This window comes from Cherax quadricarinatus, chromosome 41 (genome assembly GCF_038502225.1).
Source record: "Cherax quadricarinatus isolate ZL_2023a chromosome 41, ASM3850222v1, whole genome shotgun sequence".
Classification (NCBI taxonomy): domain Eukaryota; kingdom Metazoa; phylum Arthropoda; class Malacostraca; order Decapoda; family Parastacidae; genus Cherax; species Cherax quadricarinatus.
Window position 1 is genome coordinate 12,502,420 of NC_091332.1, and position 20,849 is coordinate 12,523,268.

Sequence of the window (20,849 nt, forward strand, 5' to 3'; positions counted from 1 at the left end):
TATATATATATATATATATATATATATATATATATATATATATATATATATTTTTTTTTTTTTTTTTTTTTTTTATAGGATGGGGTCCACCTCTGGTGTAAATTGTGGGACCCATAGCCTCAGAGAAGTGGATAAAAAGGCTTCAAGGAAGAATATTTGGATTTCTTCCTGGTTGGTAAACAGCAACCACCCAGGGAGGTACTACCGTCCTGCCAAGTGAGTGTACAACGAAAGCCTGTAATTGTTTTACATGATGGTAGGATTGCTGGTGTCTTTTGTCTGTCTCATAAACATGCAAGATTTCAGGTATGTCTTGCTACTTCTACTTGCATTTAGGTCACACTACACATACATGTACAAGCATATATATACACACACACACCCCTCTGGGTTTTCTTCTATTTTCTTTCTAGTTCTTGTTTATTTCCTCTTACCTCCATGGAGAAGTGGAACAGAATTCTTCCTCTGTAAGCCATGCGTGTTGTAAGAGGCGACTAAAATGCCGGGAGCAAGGGGCTAGTAACCCCTTCTCCTGTATATATTACTAAATTTAAAAAGAGAAACTTTAGTTTTTTCTTTTGGGCCACCCCGCCTCGGTGGGATACGGCTGGTATGTTGAAAGAAATATATATATATATATATATATATATATATATATATATATATATATATATATATATATATATGCTACATGCTAACTTAATTAATAGACACTACATTGATAAAAAACACAAACATGAATACATTGGTACAATATATCAAAGGTTACGAATCTCCTCCAGCTCCTCCGAAGCCGAACACAAGCCCAGTATGCAGCATGCATTCCCCCTCTGGATGGCCACACCAAGGCGCTGGAACATGAAAGTGGCTGCTCTTGGGTCCCTGGTGGTGTCATTGAGTCTGGAACCCAGCTCTTCAAGGAAACATGTGGCATTTTTTCCCAATGATCCCAAGGTCTCTGATCCCACTGGGACAAACTGATACTGTTCGCTTATGTCCCTGTACTTGCCGATCTTGTACTCCTCCCTGTGGTCAGCAGCTCCCTGTCACCCGACACTGTGATGGACATAGGTGTCAGCCAGTGTGGACACACTGCCATTCTTCCAAGGGTAGATGGTGATCCCAGCAGGGTGGTTTGCTGGGTTGTGGGTATTGTTGGCTGTTAGTGATTGGGGCTCCCTTTTGGCTGGGCATCCAGCTGTAGCAAGGGTTCTCTTTATGATGTCGTTGACCTCATTGTGTCTTGCATGCCAGCCCTTGGTTTTGGAACAGTTAAGACCATGTAGACCATACTAGTCGACCTGCGCATCCCTGCAAATACACACATATTCCATGTGAATTGGGGCAGCAAGGCACAGAGGGTCTTAGGGTTGAGGCTCATTCCCAGTGCCAAAATGGGAACTGTTTGGAGAAGTCCCTGGAGTGATGTGCACTCACAGCTTGGAGATGGGCAGTCTCTCTGTCTGAAGTTACAGCCCTGAGCATGTTGGCAAGTACCTTTTCAGTGATGGGACCATCCCAGCTTGACTGTAGGTCAGTGCTGCACTAGGGTTTGGTGATGGAGCAGCAAGAGTCTCCATTCAGAGATGGCAGTGGCAAAGTTAGGGTCCTGTATTCCTGCTGAGTCACTGAGGTTGTCCGGAAGAATTTGTCTTATTAACTCGTTTGATCCTATGGAAGAGAACAGGAAAGCTGGTAGGGCAATCTGGGAGGATCTGTGTACTCCCAGCCTCCCAAGCCTGACTGGAAGTGAGGCTTGCAACCACTGTCCATCTTCGAGGGAAAGATTCAATACACTCTCTAGCCTGGTCTTAAGGAGAGTAATATTCCTTGAATTTCGGACTGCTGAAGGCTGGGGAGCATCTCAGAAAGTAGGTAAGTTTTGGGATTGACAACAGGCACCTGGTGAGTAGGTAGAAGGCATCATGTGTATTGATGTCTTTCATCCTGCCTTCCATTGTCCTGAGGTCTGAGACTTTTTTTCTAAGATCAGATCGATGGCAGTAGAATCAAGAGGAGCACCAAGGAGAGTGCTGTTGGCTGGATCAATGGCTCGTGCTCCTGGTAAAACAACACTAATATTCTGGATCATCTGTCGAGTGGTAGAAACTATTTCACATTTGGTGGGGTTTAAAGATAGGCCCAGGCTTTCTCCCATGTCTTTAATTTTTCTGATGTCCTCTAGGAGAAATTCTGTAGTGCCAGCCAGGGTACCATCAACCAAGAACCAGATATTGAGCTCAGTGGAGAGTGCTTCTGTGACTTCCTTGATGACCAAACAGAATAGAAAGGGGGCGAGTGTGTCCCCCTGTTGCACATATTCAAGAGACCTATACACACACACAACATACCTTTTTGGAAATCTGTATTGCCCTTATTGGTTCAGGTGTAGTGACCTCATAGACATCGAGAAGCTCAGAGTGTGAGACATCTTCATCATCCAGCCACTCTACCACCTTGTACACACGGCCCTCCACTGGGGAGAAAGAGTTATGTAAACATTACACTTAGTAACAACAGTTAACAACTGAAGACAATATTAAACTGGTTTTACATGTGAAACCTACCTATAAAATCCTAATGTAATTCAACGTTATTCAGACTTCTTTGTTGATGTTCCCTACTCTTTGTCTATGTGGTACTGACTGGCTAGACTGTTTGCAATTGTGCCATTACGATTTCGTGAGTCATGTTAACGGTTTTGAGGGGACTTGAGCTAGAGTTTGTCACGGCCACGCTAGCTGGAGATTCGTCTGTAAAAACTTGCATTTGTGGTCACAGTGGTGCCTATGGTGTAGAAATATACCTAGTTGGACGAATCTTATTGTGGCTAGCTGGTCCAGTGGCTAACGCAACAGTCTGGAGTTTTGAGACTCTCTGATCACGGGTTCTATCCCCGCCCGTGGTATGGTCTGCAAAACTAAGAGTTGACTAGCTCTGATGTGCCATTCGTGCTAATTTTTTATGTATATTTTGATAATATCTCCCAAAATAAGCATCTACCCAAGAAATAATTGTTTATTTCATGGTGTTGATAGTTTATACATAGTAAAACATTAAATCGTGTCTGATTTCCACCAAGGAGCAGCCTTCTATTTTAACCATAATTCCTACCTATGTGGTAATTAAGTTTTCCACATAATCGACTAAATACCTAATAACAATGACTCAAAAGACAGCTAATCAAATATAATTGTTAATGTAAAAGTTCTCCGCTTAAAACAAATATTAAGTCTATAAGGAATTTTATGATTTTACACTTGACTAAAACAGTATCTTGTCCACTTATTCCCTCATATATTAGAAAATTAAGGAATTCATCACGATCCATTTAAATATTAGAAATGATTTGTCTTTGTAAAACTTAAATACTTTGAAAATGTCGATGTAGAACTTACAAGATCCAGCATAGTAGACTGTATATGTGTTCTCTTGTCCGTAGGTCCCCCCAGTGACCTTGTCTACCACCAGGTGAGTGAAGATAAGGTCTCTCTTGAAGAACACTGGCTTGTTGTGCTCGTGGGCTACCGCCTCGTCCATTAGAGGATGTGATTGTAGGAAGGTCAACACATTATCTGTACACAAGTATTAATGTTATCTCTGCAACCGTAGGAACGTTATTATCTGGATGCAACCGTAGGAATGTTAATGTATTGATAAGACTACCTACAATATGTTAAGTAAATGAATACATGTGCCAAATTACATTTACCGAGGCAAATTTTTAGTTTACAATGAGCTTTGTCAACCCCCCCCCCCCCAAAAAAAAAAAAATGCATTGTTTATACTGTTATGACAAAGCTAGTGGTGGGTAACATGTTCCAACAATAAAGACAAATTAAGTTAATTCCCCCCCCCAAAAAAAAAATTACAATGGGTAAAAAAAAAAGGTGGCATGGACTACCGACCAAATGGAAAGCTAGTGATTATGCAAAGCATTGAGGGCAGTCTAATACTAACTAGGCCTTATCACTATAACTTTAAATAAATATATATATATATATATATATTTCTCCATGGGGAAGTGGAACAGAATTCTTCCTCTGTAAGCCATGCGTGTCGTAAGAGGCGACTAAAATGCCGGGAGCAAGGGGCTAGTAACCCCTTCTCCTGTATATATTACTAAATGCAAAAGGAGAAACTTTCGTTTTTCCTTTTGGGCCACCCCGCCTCGGTGGGATACAGCCGGTGTGTTGAAAGAAAGAAAGAATATATATATATGTGTGTGTGTGTGTGTGTGTGTATAAATACACCTTACAGTATGAATGATAAGGTTATCTGCATGCAACAGATATCATCATCTCTACAACAATAAGGAGAGCAATATAATCTGTATGTAACATTTAAAACAAAAAGGACTCAGGTTTGACTCCCGGGCAGGAAGAAAAGTGTGGATAAATTTCTGTACACCTACTGCCCTTGTTTGCCTAGCAATAAATAGGTGCCTAGTTGTTAGGGTCGCATCCTAGGAGTATGTATAATTTCGGGCTGTGTGCTGAAACAGGTAAATTAAAAAACAAAAAAAGTGCGTTCAAACGTCAAAAAAATATCCAGTTTTTCCCCATTTTCTAAGAAATATTGAATGGTATACACGTTAAACTAGATGTTGCAGTTTGCAATGCTGACCTATTAAAAGAAACGTATATTACTGCATTTACTTACAATACCATCTTAATGGCTAACATGCTGAATATATATATATATATATATATATATATATATATATATATATATATATATATATATATATATATATATATATATATATATATATATATATATATATATATATATATATATATATATAATATTAGTAAGTGTGAAGGGACCAGGAATTTTCAACATCTTCCCTTCAACATAAACGGTATAACCAACAGACCCCTGGCTGTCTTCAAGAAAGAACTTTACATGTTTCTTAAGTCAGTCCCTAGGAATAGAACCAACAGCCTTACTGATCAGGTCATCCACCAGGTGGCCTGGTCTGGGACTGAGCCGCAGAGACGTTGACCCTCGGAACACTTTCCAGATAGGTAGGATATTAACATGAGTAATACACAATGTCACTGGTATACAATACCGACGAAGTGATTAATTTAAAATGTGCAATATCTGGGCATCTTTATTTTGCAGACGTTTCGCCAACCAGTGGCCTTATCAACACAATACAGGGACATAAACAGAAGACTGTAGAAAAGGTAATCAGTCCCTTAATCTAGTAGCAGGTGTTTAGCACGTGTTTTTTAGGCTGAGCGACTGATTAACATCATCTCCTGTCTTCTGTATATAATTCTGCGAGGCTGGGGGACTTTTTACCTCTTCTACAATCTTCCGTTTATGTCCCTGTATTGTCGTCTTGGTAAAGCCACTGAATGTCGAAAGCGTCTACAAAATAAAGATAGCCATATACTGCATGTGTCTAATTCATCATGAGTAACAACACAAAACTTGTAAAGTAAAAGGACACAAGTGCAACTAATATGACATTTTATTGTGGCAACGTTTCGCTCTCCAGCAGCTTTGTCAAGCCGGCTTGACAAAGCTCCTGGAGAGCGAAACGTTGCCACAATAAAATATCACATTAGCTGCACTTGTGTCCTTTTACTTTACATATTGTCGGTAATTCTACCAACTTTATTACAGCAGAAAACTTGCATTTACTTACATATATAACCATGCACTAAATTGCATTACGTCTGTAAAGAGCAGATCAGGTTCATATTTTCGCAAACTATAATCACCACGTCATTTGAGAATGTCACAAAAAAAATATTCAGCTGATAAATCTCATATTTGACAAAAATATGGAGTAGGACGCTCATGTGGATTGTCCATCATTGACCGGGTAATTGTGTAGTATCGACTTATGCTAAGACCGCTGAGTCGGTTAGGGTACTCGATCGTCCTGCTATACTTCACCTAGTCCTCCTAGGTGACCTAACAGACAATACGAAAGATTGTTGGTTTTACTATTAAACGTAGTGACCAGGGTCACAGGGATGCGTCTTGTAAAAGTCGTTTTAGGAGAGATTGCTAAGGCACTGCAAGACAGACGCCAAGGGGGGCCCTAGTAAGCGACTCTACGTGTCCTGCTAGGAGCCTGGGCTAGTCCAGCTAGACCCCACCAATGTTTCTTGCTGAGACTCAATCGTCATATGGCGTGCCAGCCTCTCCTCCTGCGCCATTCTTGCCCCCAAATACACCGCCCCAACACGATTTCCGAGTTACGCGCCGGGAATACTAGTTTTTATGTCATGTTTACATTTCTGCCAGTACGATAAGCTTGTTCTGACGCCCTAAAGGAATGCTTTCGTCGATAAAAAAAAACGGCAAGTTTGGCACCAGTTTCTGTATTAAACATCAGAGGTTTAAACAAGATATATGAAGTTCACAGACCTATCATACCAAGAACGTGGAGGAGACTGAAAGCCGCAATAAATAGTTTGTTCAGCAGGAATTACAAATATCGTGTTTCACAAGTAAATAAGCCAGTGTAAGCAAGAGGTGAGGCAGCCGCCCCCCGACACGCCACCTAATTTCTGTTTTAACTGCTGAAAACCCAGCGCTCATGTTCCCAGCTCCTGTGAGAACCCAGCGCTCATGAACCCCAGCGCTCATGATCACAGCTCCTGTGAGAACCCAGCGCTCATGATCACAGCTCCTGTGAGAACCCAGCGCTCATGAACCCAGCTCCTGTGAGAACCCAGCGCTCATGAACCCAGCTCCTGTGAGAACCCAGCGCTCATGAACCCAGCTCCTGTGAGAACCCAGCGCTCATGAACCCCAGCGCTCATGATCACAGCTCCTGTGAGAACCCAGCGCTCATCATCACAGCTCCTGTGAGAACCCAGTGCTCATGAACCCAGCTCCTGTGAGAACCCAGCTCCTGTGAGAACCCAGCGCTCATGAACCCAGCTCCTGTGAGAACCCAGCGCTCATGAACCCAGCTCCTGTGAGAACCCAGCGCTCATGAACCCCAGCGCTCATGATCACAGCTCCTGTGAGAACCCAGCGCTCATCATCACAGCTCCTGTGAGAACCCAGCGCTCATGAACCCAGCTCCTGTGAGAACCCAGCTCCTGTGAGAACCCAGCGCTCATGATCCCAGCTCCTATGGTAACCTAGCGTTCATGATCCCAGCTCCTGTGACCCAGCGCTTAAGAACCCAGCTCCTGAGAGAACCCAACGCTAATGATCCCAGCTCCTGTAAGAACCCAGTCCTGAGAGCCCAGCGCTCATGAAAATGTTTAGAATTTGTCTTAATCGGTACAATAAACACCATTACCCGAAAGGTTTCAAAGTCACAAAACTGTTGGCACCTCTTATTACATCAGAAAAACACCTGGGAAGAACAAAACCCGGGCCGGGATTCCACCGGTGAATCTCATACGTTACCTGGGAAACTATACACTAAACCCGCATCAATACACAATAATAAAGTGACACTGCAGTAAGCCTACTCAATCATGCTAGGCAAGTGAACAGTTGGGTCCGATCACCTGCTATCATACCTCACATACGCTCCACTCCGCTATCTACACTTTGTAGCCCATGTATTTTTTACTGACGAAAAAACTTATGTCAAGTGAGATACTGTGGGGTAGCTGGTGGTCGTATGGCAGGATGGTGTAACAACACAGTGTGAACACTGGCGTCCGCTGTGAAAGATGCTTATTATTATAATCAATACACAAATAACCCGCACATAGAGAGGACCTTACAACGACGTTTCGGTGTAAATTTGTATATGGTCCAAGTTGAACCGAAACGTCGTCGTAAGCTTCTCTATGTGCGGGTTATTTGTGTATTGTTCCAGTCAAGGAACCTCCCATGAGGGGTGTGAAAGAGGAGAAACCTGTGCTGGACTCAGTAGTCGTCCCACTGAGTGCACTTTAGTGCTGGGTTCACTCTTGTAAATTGCAGGTTCAAGTTTTTGCCTGGGGTAAGGCTCTAGGCAACAAGATGGCATATATCGCATCAATTAACTATATGAGCACACAAACATGTCGTGAGATCACAACTCAGTCAGGTGCCAGGTATTCCCTTCTTCAGAACTCACCCGTCAACAGGCGAGATGTAAAAGTATGCAAAAAAAAAAAAAAAAAAAAAAAAAAAAAAAAAAAAAAAAAAAAAAAAAAAAAGCTTTGCTCTAGTCTCATTATATTCGCTGGGAAGCTCTAAAAACACAGGGGTCATACAACGCCTGGGAAGAGGGAGATAATCAAGTTGCATCTGTTTCCACGCTGCTCTGGCATACATAACTTTGTCATTAGATAATAATGTGCGAATAATTTTAACCCAAGATTAATACTTGCAGCAAGTCTGGGCACACCCTTCACGGGAGGTGTTTTGATACCAGTGATGGAGTTGCTATCCATGGAACTGGTTCTATCTTACCCTAACTTGGGGAAGATAGATGAGGTCTGTATGACCCCTACAGGTTGTGCGCCAGTCTCTATGAAATAATTAAATATGTATTTAATATATTGTAATTGGTATACAATACCGGCAAGCTGATGAGTGTATCACATGTACAACACTCAGTATCTTTACTGTCCACAATAAAGATATTAAAGTATTGTACATTCGTCTTGCTCATAAACTAGCATTTATGACCTTAACTCCGGCAGGACTGGAGCCCCACCCGTTCTGTGGTTTGTTTACATCATAGTCACTGGTGTTACTGACAGTGGACAACGGCAATGGAAAGAGAAGTACGGCTCTACTACATTTAACAAGTTGTCTGGCATGATATATCCATATCTAATCAAACAATCGAAGTGAAACTTAACTACTAAGTTAACACCAAGTGGCCAAGATTTTAAAGTGCCCGTCTTCATTCCTTGGCTTATAGAAAATTGACTTGAATCACTGATTGGCGTTTACTGATTCTGACAATTATCAGACATGCCTTGGACCTTATGTTATAATTAACACCAGACGAGCCTGGCCCATGACTGGGCTCCGGGAATAGAAAACTCGGAACTCGTCAAAGGTAAAGGTATGATAGGGGGATGAGGGAATGCTAAACCCATATGGATCACACAGCGCCTTGAGGGAACAGTAGGCAATAAAATTCGATCCAAGGATGGGGAGAGCAGCTCGCAGTTCTTTATATCAAGAGCCCTTCACCGGTGTCAAGGAACGTTACTTCACGGGTCAAAGTGGTAAACAGCAATGGACCAACACCTAGATTCCTAGGTGCTGAAGAGCAGTGGACCAACACTAGGAATCTAGTTTTAATGCAAGGTGAACAGGATACTTGCCAACGTGCTTTACCAGGCCCAAAAAACCAACGTCGAACTTGAACCAGTGAGTTACGGGGTCTTGGGATGGGGGGGGGGGGGAAGCACAGGAACGAGGCTAACCTGGGACATAAATCATCTGGCTCGTAAAATGAACGAGACTGCTTTACAAGCAACACTGGCAGGGTATCGATTCCTCCACTTCATACGTGATATAAACAACGATAAAACGTTCCAAAGTTTCAATTATACAACAAGGTTCATGTTGGTGGAGTTGCCTTCCCCACCATACCTGCCCCTCCCCTCCCCTCCCCTCCCTCGATCCCGGGCATACCTGGTATAGGAAAGGGGCAGAGAGGTGTATCCCCACCCAGCCCCCCTATACCCACAATGATGCTAATGGAGAGCAATATAAAGTCGCTTCTACCCTGACTAATGCTCCGGCGCTCGCACCTCTTTTCAGCTTGAACAACCGGGCGACAATTTGGTGACACATGACACGACGCCGCTCAGTGCAATGTGGACTTAGGTCCCTCCTGGATGCAAGTATACCTCACCCCTACCGTCCAGTACCACTTGGTTCACTTTAGTCCGGACCACATCTGTGGGTAGGCTCTTGTTTCAGTGGTAATAACGCGGGTGCCGCTACAGTTACTGGATAAAATGTATTTCACTTTAGATGGAGAGCCAACGGGAGGTGATCATGTTGGTAAATATGACACTTAGTGCAGTGTATGGTAGTCTGATGCGCCTTGAGTGCCACACCATCTGTGGCACTAACTGCCACTCCAGGCACCATCTGTGGCACTAAGACTACCAATTCAGGCACCATCTATGACACCAATAATGCCGTGCCAGAGAGCACTTGTGACACCAACACCACCTCTCCGGAAATCCCGTCGTCTGACTTACAGAACGTGGGATTAACAGCGTTTCAAGCAGTGAGGGTGTGCCCAGTGCTACCATACAGTTTTTTTCCTTTCGGCTACTCGAGCGTGACTCCTTCAGTGAGGTCAGGAAGTATTCATGGTGTGTTCAGGATACCAATATTACCAAGATACTTTACAGTGATTACCATAATTGTCTTCTCTCCTTACCTCCCCCCCCCTCTCTCTCTCACCCCACAACAGTAACCCCTTCCCGACTCTTCAATCTTTTTCTTTCTCCTTCACATCCCTGTCATCTCCCCTCCCCACACCCTTCCGGTTTCTCATAGCCACTTATCCACCTCATTTCCAACACTCTCAGTCTTCACGATTCGAATTTTTCTCCAGCCAGACGTCTGTGTCGGCGTAACACCTTATCTCCACCGCCTGAGTCACTTCACTTCCTGGAGATAACTCTCAGCCTCTTCCGTCAACCAGCCGACTAGACAGGAGATAATACAGAGAAAAGGAGCGAGAGCATTTGAAAGTAATACTTCTCCCTTCTCATCTTGCTCTTCCTCCTCACCAGCCTGTACCCACTGAAAACGTTTTGCTCACATCCGGAAGATCCTGGGTTTGAGTCCCAGTCTCACCAACACTTATAAAGCAAGTCTATACTTGCTGACCTAGAAGTAAATATCAGCAGTGGATGTTAATCGACTGTTGCAAGACGCAGTCCTGGGAAACACTGCTATGTCAATGAGACATTGTTATGCAGCACCTGAGACACCCAGTCCTCTTGAAAGCATCCCAGCAGTGGGTAAAAGGTTCGCTCAAAGGTGTGTACCTAATCAGGGTATTTATAAAAGTAACGCCCACCCCTCACTGGCAGCTACTAAAGCAAATTACCTTTTCTAGGTAGGAGGGTAAAGAACTTGCACGTCAGCTGCAGCCAGTGTGTTGGGTTTAAGGCCAACTGACTACTTATGGGTCACTAAGCCTGCTATTCGCCTGCGACATACCTGTAACCTGTTTCCAGGGTAGTTTTACCCTCACAGCCCGGTGTGAGACCTAACTACCATGCTGACAGTCTGATCTATTAGGCTGTCGGTTCTAGAAGTCCGCATAGCCATCACAACTACGCTGATCAGATACAGAAGAAAGTGGTTCAATTTCCTCTTGACAAACTCCCCAGATGTTGAGCCACTGCTAAATTATTAAGAAATAAGAGTAAGAAACCAAAGGGTAATTAAGACCAAATTACAGTTACTCTTTGAACATTTGGCAGTTCCATGTGATTTAATTACTATTATAGGTAGTTAAGCATAGAATCACAAAGTCTGGTAAAGTCCAATTCTTAAATCCACTTTTTTTTACGTCCTCGGTCAAGCGTGGCACTGATGATTTATTTTGACATCAAGATGTGCTTTCATTTTATTCCACCAATTTTCGATGGGATTTAGGTCAGGGCTCCTCCCTGACCTAAATCCATTAATCCATTAATTCTGCCTCTCTTGCACTCATTTCTTTACTTATTTTGACATGTGGCATTGTTCACCGTCTTGCGAAGGTGTGTGGTGCCATGAATCTTGTGGAATGTGATGCAATGTTCCTTAAACACATCTATATAACGAGTTCCGTACACTTCAGTGGTGTTGTGCAGGAAGTATAGTCTCCCCCCCCCCTCCACCCTATGATCCACAAAAGCGGTTCCATATTACCACTATTTTCCATAGGTTTAGCTGTGTATCTGAGGAAGTTGTGTAGCTGGAGAGTAGCTGTGTAGTTGGGGGAGTAGCTGTGTAGCTGCGGGAGTAGCTGTGTAGCTGGAGGGAGTAGCTGGGGGAATAGCTGTATAGCTGCGGGAGTAGCTGTGTAGCTGGGGAGAGTGGGTGTGTAGCTGACGGGAGTAGCTGTGTAGCTGGAGTAGCTGTGTAGCTGAGGGGAGTAGCTGTGTAGCTGGAGAGAGAGTAGCTGTGTAGCTGGAGAGAGAGTAGCTGTGTAGCTGGAGAGAGAGTAGCTGTGTAGCTGAGGGAGAGTAGCTGTGTAGCTAAGGGGAGTAGCTGTGTAGCTGAGGGGAGTAGCTGTGTAGCTGAGGGGAGTAGCTGTGTAGCTGAGGGGAATAGCTGTGTAGCTGAGGGGAGTAGCTGTGTAGCTGGGGTGAGTAGCTGTGTAGCTAATGGGAGTAGCTGTGTAGCTGTGTAGTTGGGGGGAGTAGGTGTGTAGCTGGGGGAGTAGCTGTGTAGTTGGGGGAGTAGCTGTGTTACTGACAGGAGTAGCTGTGTAGCTGGAGGGAGTAGCTGTGTAGCTGGGGTGAGTAGCTGTGTAGCTGGGAGAGTAGCTGTGTGGCTGGAGGGAGCAGCTGTGTAGCTGGAGTGAGTACCCTTGTAGCTGAAGGGAGTAGCTGTGTAGCTGGTGGAGTAGCTGTGTGGCTGGAGGAAGTAGCTGTGTAGCTGGGGGAGTAGCTGTGTAGCTAGGGGGAGTAGCTGTGTAGCTGGGGGAGTAGCTGTGTAGCTGGGGGAGTAGCTGTGTAGCTGGTGGAGTAGCTGTGTGACTGGAGGGAGTAGCTGTGTAGCTGGGGAAGTAGCTGTGTAGCTGGGGGAGTAGCTGTGTAGCTGGGGGAGTAGCCACACCCCGGGGCTCAACAAGAGGATGGCAAGCCACACCCCGGGGCTCCACAAGAGGATGCCAAGTCACACCCCGGGGCTCCACAAGAGGATGCCAAGCCACACCCCGGGGATTCACAAGAGGATGGCAAGCCACACCCCGGGGCTCCACAAGAGGATGGCAAGCCACACCCCGGGGCTCCACAAGAGGATGGCAAGCCACACCCCGGGGCTCCACAAGAGGATGGCAAGCCACACCCCGGGGCTCTACAAGAGGATGGCAAGCCACACCCCGGGGCTCCACAAGAGGATGGCAAGCCACACCCCGGGGTTCTACAAGAGGATGGTAAGCCACACCCCGGGGCTCCACAAGAGGATGGCAAGCCACACCCCGGGGCTCTACAAGAGGATGGCAAGCCACACCCCGGGGCTCCACAAGAGGATGGCAAGCCACACCCCGGGGCTCTACAAGAGGATGGTAAGCCACACCCCGGGGCTCCACAAGAGGATGGCAACCCACACCCCGGGTCTCTACAAGAGGATGGCAAGTCACACCCCGGGGCTCCACAAGAGGATGGCAAGCCACACCCCGGGGCTCTACAAGAGGATGGCAAGCCACACCCTGGGGCTCCACAAGAGGATGGCAAGCCACACCCCGGGGCTCTACAAGAGGATGGCAAGCCACACCCCGGGGCTCCACAAGAGGATGGCAAGCCACACCCCGGGGCTCCACAAGAGGATGGCAAGCCACACCCCGGGGCTCCACCAAGACACTTCCGGCTGGCTCTTTCTTAGTATCATTCCTCGACTGCACCTCATTTGCATAATTTGATCCGGAGTAATAATTAGTGAACATTCAGCAGGGAATGGCAGGAGTGGCACCCACCACTGCTTATGTAGTGGGGGAGGGGAGTGGGGTGAGGGTGGGGGTTAGGGGATGATAATGAGGAGGAAAACTGGCTTACAAAGTGGGCGAGGCAGGTTACAGTCCACCTTAATTACTCTCATAATTACCTGTGTGAATAGCGTCCTGTGTGAGGGGAGGGGAGGAAAGAGAGGGGAAGAATTAGGAGAGGGAAGAAAGGAAGGATATGAGGGAAAGACATAGGAACTAAGGAAGTGGGAAGTTGGTTGAGGGAGAAGGATTTGAAGTTTTTATAAAATAGTATAGTGTGGAAGGAGTGTATGGGTGCTGTTATCCTACACACATCATATATAAATCATAAATATTTATATTGCAAGTCTGTACTGAATGACTACTTGCACGAGACATCACAGGGATTATTGTTGTTGTAGCAGTAGACTAAACACACTGACTTCAGGCTGTGGTTATTTGTTTGTATAATGAAAGATGAGAAGAGATGAGCTTATCTCTGTAGCTACAAGAAAAGCACTGTAGGAACAGCATGATCTTGACCCTCACCAGTGTGGAATACAGTGCTGAAATCAGCAGTGTATACATGATACATCCCCGCGGGAAATCCAGCAGCTTGCTACGGATTAATGAGAGTTCATACTGCATTAATCCTCGAATTTACATCCAGCACAAAATTTTGAGATGAACTAGAGGACGTGTTGGTTAATCCTGGACCATTTCGGTCCAGGACGGACCGAAACGCTGTTTAAATTAAATTTCCAAACTAGAGTTGTGAATTGTCCCGGCCACGGTATTGACTTATTCTTCAGTCCCTTATGCATTTCGGAAGGTTTTATCTCGCATGCCCCCTCATGCAATAACTTAAGACTGTTCTTTACAGTTTTTTCGACTTAGCAGGCGGGGGACAAGAGCTATACTCTGATTAGTCTTGCGGTGGCGGAGGTCTTGTAACGAATCGAAGTCTACGGTCGCAACTGCTAACATGACCAAACATTCAACATCCATGGGCCCAGACTATTCAACATCTTACTAGAAGATACCAGAATCACTGCTGGGGAAAATGTAGAAGTCTTCAAGAGGAAACTGGACAAGTATCTTCACCAGGTACCAGATCAGCCAGGCTGTGATGGATACGTGGGCAAGCGAGCCGGCAGCAGCAGCAACAGCCTGAGTGACCAGACAAGTGCCAGAGAAGCCTGGCCTAAAGCCGGGCTCTGGGAATAGAAACACTCTAGGAACTCATCAAGGGTATACCAGATCCAGTTCGTGGTGGGTCCGAGATCTCCTCACTCCTCGAGGGTCGGCAACTGCATACCCCCGGCTAGTCTCTCCTTAATTCCCTCTATGTAAAAAGTTGTAAATTACGGAGTTAATGAGCAGCATAACAGTGTATACTATAGTGTAGTTAGAAGTCACATAATAAAATCGGCACAGGGAGGCATTTATTCTGACAAACTACCGCCACTATCAGACACCCAGTGAATACTGAGTGCTTGGCTCCGGTGCAAGACTGTACCTACATGTCCACCCACCTAACTACCCACATATTTACACGCCTGCTCACCCACCTAACCACTCGCTAACACACAACCATCCCAAGCAAAACTCGTCGTCTTCCCACTCCGCATATCCAGCAAGCAACACCACCACCAGTAGTGAGCTTCCCATACTCAAGGCCAACGAGAACTCCCACACTGGGGCCTTCAATTTCATGCAAAATGTGTACCTGAAATGTAAACAGTGTTGACTTAGCATAACAAGCCATTCACCAAGAAATGCATGGTGCTGATGACCCCATTACACAGCCCAATGGCCACCAGAGAAGATACTCCCTGCATGCTGCTGGTGTGGTTGTGATGTTGTGGCTGTGGTGGTGTGGCTGTAGTGCTAGTATGGCTATAGTGCTGGTGTGGCTGTAGTGTTAGTATGGCTGTAGTGCTGGTGTGACTGTAGTGCTGGTATGACTGTGGTGCTGGTACGGTTGTGGTACTGGTACCTGTGCCAGTGGGGTGTTGATGTTATGGTGCTGGTGTGGCTGCGGTGCTAGTGTGGTGGTGGAGGTCTTAACAGTGCTGGTGTGGCTGTGGTGCTAGTGTGGTGGTGGAGGTCTTAACAGTGCTGGTGTGGCTGTGGTGCTAGTGTGGTGGTGGAGGTCTTAACAGTGCTGGTGTGGCTGTGGTGCTAGTGTGGTGGTGGAGGTCTTAACAGTGCTGGTGTGGCTGTGGTGCTAGTGTGGTGGTGGAGGTGTTAACAGTGCTGGTGTGGCTGTGGTGCTAGTGTGGTGGTGGAGGTGTTAACAGTGCTGGTGTGGCTGTGGTGCTAGTGTGGTGGTGGAGGTGTTAACAGTGCTGGTGTGGCTGTGGTGCTAGTGTGGTGGTGGAGGTCTTAACAGTGCTGGTGTGGCTGTGGTGCTAGTGTGGTGGTGGAGGTGTTAACAGTGCTGGTGTGGCTGTGGTGCTAGTGTGGTGGTGGAGGTGTTAACAGTGCTGGTGTGGCTGTGGTGCTAGTGTGGTGGTGGAGGTGTTAACAGTGCTGGTGTGGCTGTGGTGCTAGTGTGGTGGTGGAGGTCTTAACAGTGCTGGTGTGGCTGTGGTGCTAGTGTGGTGGTGGAGGTGTTAACAGTGCTGGTGTGGCTGTGGTGCTAGTGTGGTGGTGGAGGTCTTAACAGTGCTGGTGTGGCTGTGGTGCTAGTGTGGTGGTGGAGGTGTTAACAGTGCTGGTGTGGCTGTGGTGCTAGTGTGGTGGTGGAGGTCTTAACAGTGCTGGTGTGGCTGTGGTGCTAGTGTGGTGGTGGAGGTGTTAACAGTGCTGGTGTGGCTGTGGTGCTTGTGTGGTGGTGGAGGTGTTAACAGTGCTGGTGTGGCTGTGGTGCTAGTGTGGTGGTGGAGGTGTTAACAGTGCTGGTGTGGCTGTGGTGCTAGTGTGGTGGTGGAGGTCTTAACAGTGCTGGTGTGGCTGTGGTGCTAGTGTGGTGGTGGAGGTCTTAACAGTGCTGGTGTGGCTGTGGTGCTAGTGTGGTGGTGGAGGTCTTAACAGTGCTGGTGTGGCTGTGGTGCTAGTGTGGTGGTGGAGGTCTTAACAGTGCTGGTGTGGCTGTGGTGCTAGTGTGGTGGTGGAGGTGTTAACAGTGCTGGTGTGGCTGTGGTGCTAGTGTGGTGGTGGAGGTCTTAACAGTGCTGGTGTGGCTGTGGTGCTAGTGTGGTGGTGGAGGTGTTAACAGTGCTGGTGTGGCTGTGGTGCTAGTGTGGTGGTGGAGGTGTTAACAGTGCTGGTGTGGCTGTGGTGCTAGTGTGGTGGTGGAGGTGTTAACAGTGCTGGTGTGGCTGTGGTGCTAGTGTGGTGGTGGAGGTCTTAACAGTGCTGGTGTGGCTGTGGTGCTAGTGTGGTGGTGGAGGTGTTAACAGTGCTGGTGTGGCTGTGGTGCTAGTGTGGTGGTGGAGGTCTTAACAGTGCTGGTGTGGCTGTGGTGCTAGTGTGGTGGTGGAGGTGTTAACAGTGCTGGTGTGGCTGTGGTGCTAGTGTGGTGGTGGAGGTCTTAACAGTGCTGGTGTGGCTGTGGTGCTAGTGTGGTGGTGGAGGTGTTAACAGTGCTGGTGTGGCTGTGGTGCTTGTGTGGTGGTGGAGGTGTTAACAGTGCTGGTGTGGCTGTGGTGCTAGTGTGGTGGTGGAGGTGTTAACAGTGCTGGTGTGGCTGTGGTGCTAGTGTGGTGGTGGAGGTCTTAACAGTGCTGGTGTGGCTGTGGTGCTAGTGTGGTGGTGGAGGTCTTAACAGTGCTGGTGTGGCTGTGGTGCTAGTGTGGTGGTGGAGGTCTTAACAGTGCTGGTGTGGCTGTGGTGCTAGTGTGGTGGTGGAGGTCTTAACAGTGCTGGTGTGGCTGTGGTGCTAGTGTGGTGGTGGAGGTCTTAACAGTGCTGGTGGTGGCTGTGGTGCTAGTGTGGTGGTGGAGGTGTTAACAGTGCTGGTGTGGCTGTGGTGCTAGTGTGGTGGTGGAGGTCTTAACAGTGGTGGTGTGGCTGTGGTGCTAGTGTGGTGGAGGTCTTAACAGTGCTGGTGTGGCTGTGGTGCTAGTGTGGTGGTGGAGGTCTTAACAGTGCTGGTGTGGCTGTGGTGCTAGTGTGGTGGTGGAGGTCTTAACAGTGCTGGTGTGGCTGTGGTGCTAGTGTGGTGGTGGAGGTCTTAACAGTGCTGGTGGTGGCTGTGGTGCTAGTGTGGTGGTGGAGGTCTTAACAGTGCTGGTGGTGGCTGTGGTGCTAGTGTGGTGGTGGAGGTCTTAACAGTGCTGGTGGTGGCTGTGGTGCTAGTGTGGTGGTGGAGGTCTTAACAGTGCTGGTGGTGGCTGTGGTGCTAGTGTGGTGGTGGAGGTCTTAACAGTGCTGGTGTGGCTGTGGTGCTAGTGTGGTGGTGGAGGTCTTAACAGTGCTGGTGGTGGCTGTGGTGCTAGTGTGGTGGTGGAGGTGTTAACAGTGCTGGTGTGGCTGTGGTGCTAGTGTGGTGGTGGAGGTCTTAACAGTGCTGGTGTGGCTGTGGTGCTAGTGTGGTGGTGGAGGTCTTAACAGTGCTGGTGGTGGCTGTGGTGCTAGTGTGGTGGTGGAGGTCTTAACAGTGCTGGTGTGGCTGTGGTGCTAGTGTGGTGGTGGAGGTCTTAACAGTGCTGGTGTGGCTGTGGTGCTAGTGTGGTGGTGGAGGTCTTAACAGTGCTGGTGTGGCTGTGGTGCTAGTGTGGTGGTGGAGGTCTTAACAGTGCTGGTGGTGGCTGTGGTGCTAGTGTGGTGGTGGAGGTGTTAACAGTGCTGGTGTGGCTGTGGTGCTAGTGTGGTGGTGGAGGTGTTAACAGTGCTGGTGTGGCTGTGGTGCTAGTGTGGTGGTGGAGGTCTTAACAGTGGTGGTGGTGGCTGTGGTGCTAGTGTGGTGGTGGAGGTCTTAACAGTGCTGGTGTGGCTGTGGTGCTAGTGTGGTGGTGGAGGTGTTAACAGTACTGGTGTGGCTGTGGTGGTGGAGGTCTTAACAGTGGTGGTGGTGGCTGTGGTGCTAGTGTGGTGGTGGAGGTCTTAACAGTGCTGGTGTGGCTGTGGTGCTAGTGTGGTGGTGGAGGTGTTAACAGTACTGGTGTGGCTGTGGTGGTGGAGGTCTTAACAGTGGTGGTGGTGGCTGTGGTGCTAGTGTGGTGGTGGAGGTCTTAACAGTGCTGGTGTGGCTGTGGTGCTAGTGTGGTGGTGGAGGTGTTAACAGTGCTGGTGTGGCTGTGGTGCTAGTGTGGTGGTGGAGGTGTTAACAGTGCTGGTGGTGGCTGTGGTGCTAGTGTGGTGGTGGAGGTGTTAACAGTGCTGGTGTGGCTGTGGTGCTAGTGGAGGTCTTAACAGTGGTGGTGGTGGCTGTGGTGCTAGTGTGGTGGTGGAGGTCTTAACAGTGCTGGTGTGGCTGTGGTGCTAGTGTGGTGGTGGAGGTGTTAACAGTGCTGGTGTGGCTGTGGTGGTGGAGGTCTTAACAGTGGTGGTGGTGGCTGTGGTGCTAGTGTGGTGGTGGAGGTCTTAACAGTGCTGGTGTGGCTGTGGTGCTAGTGTGGTGGTGGAGGTGTTAACAGTGCTGGTGTGGCTGTGGTGGTGGAGGTCTTAACAGTGGTGGTGGTGGCTGTGGTGCTAGTGTGGTGGTGGAGGTCTTAACAGTGCTGGTGTGGCTGTGGTGCTAGTGTGGTGGTGGAGGTGTTAACAGTGCTGGTGTGGCTGTGGTGGTGGAGGTCTTAACAGTGGTGGTGGTGGCTGTGGTGCTAGTGTGGTGGTGGAGGTCTTAACAGTGCTGGTGTGGCTGTGGTGCTAGTGTGGTGGTGGAGGTGTTAACAGTGGTGGTGTGGCTGTGGTGCTAGTGTGGTGGTGGAGGTGTTAACAGTGGTGGTGGTGGCTGTGGTGCTAGTGTGGTGGTGGAGGTGTTAACAGTGCTGGTGTGGCTGTGGTGCTAGTGTGGTGGTGGAGGTCTTAACAGTGCTGGTGTGGCTGTGGTGCTAGTGTGGTGGTGGAGGTGTTAACAGTGCTGGTGTGGCTGTGGTGGTGGAGGTCTTAACAGTGGTGGTGGTGGCTGTGGTGCTAGTGTGGTGGTGGAGGTCTTAACAGTGCTGGTGTGGCTGTGGTGCTAGTGTGGTGGTGGAGGTGTTAACAGTGCTGGTGTGGCTGTGGTGGTGGAGGTCTTAACAGTGGTGGTGGTGGCTGTGGTGCTAGTGTGGTGGTGGAGGTCTTAACAGTGCTGGTGTGGCTGTGGTGCTAGTGTGGTGGTGGAGGTGTTAACAGTGGTGGTGTGGCTGTGGTGCTAGTGTGGTGGTGGAGGTGTTAACAGTGGTGGTGGTGGCTGTGGTGCTAGTGTTGTGGTGGAGGTGTTAACAGTGGTGGTGTGGCTGTGGTGCTAGTGTGGTGGTGGAGGTGTTAACAGTGGTGGTGGTGGTGTGCCGGTAAACTGTGTTCTACAAGTGGTTACAGATGTGTGGGAGAGTCTCCCCAGTGATACCAATAATACACTGGAAAGTTTACATGATGGGTTAGAAAAATACACAAATGAGACAGACTTGTCACTTGCTTGGAACAATGAGCCTCCTGCAGCTTCCATGATGATTCCCATAACCGCATGTCTCCCTCCTCCAACCTGACTCGCCCTGTGAAACACTTGCAACAGGTTTCTAAAGTTTTTAAAGTTTTTTTTAGGCTCACAGCCCAGCCTGCCTTCCCTGGTACCCACCAGATCCGTCAAGCTACCACTATGTTCCGCGGGGTTAAACAGCCGCTTCATAAACTCTTCTCCAATCTAAGGGACTGACTGTCTCAAGTACTATTTCTCCAAGGTTGATAGCTGATGACATCTTTACACCTGCTGCCTCTGTATCTAACTGAAGAAGCCTACTGTGTAGGCCAAACGTTTCAATAATAAAGATACCAAACTGCTGCACATGTGTCTTACTCGTCAACTTGTCGGTATTTTATATAATTTTGAACACACATTCACATACATTCTTCCATTCCCAACCAGCAAGTGATTACCTTTTTTTCTACAGCCGACCGCATGCCCAGATTCTTCAACCCGCTGACCCTCTTTCATCTTTATATCCTCATAAATTCAATTTTTCCCGGGGTAAATGATAGGTCACTCTGAGAGAGGGTATTTCTCCCACCATAACTCCAGCCACGTTGTGAAGTTTTCTTAGTTACTGAAGCCATAGTGGAATGATCACTGAATAACTACATCTTCTTCGTCCATCTTAAACTGACAGATTAATAA

At 47.6% G+C, this 20,849-nt stretch overlaps 1 protein-coding gene across 1 annotated transcript in view; it reads right to left on the reverse strand.

Moving 5' to 3' along the window:
- The window catches only part of Sema2a (Semaphorin 2a), a 162,448-nt gene that overhangs the window by 54,833 nt on the left and 86,766 nt on the right, over window positions 1-20,849 (reverse strand). The window contains exons 8-9 of the mRNA XM_070092815.1: window positions 3,399-3,575; window positions 2,352-2,476 (exon numbers count right to left, since the gene is read on the reverse strand). Of these exons, the coding sequence (XP_069948916.1) occupies window positions 2,352-2,476; window positions 3,399-3,575 (302 nt within the window). The remainder of the gene's footprint in view (window positions 1-2,351; window positions 2,477-3,398; window positions 3,576-20,849) is intronic.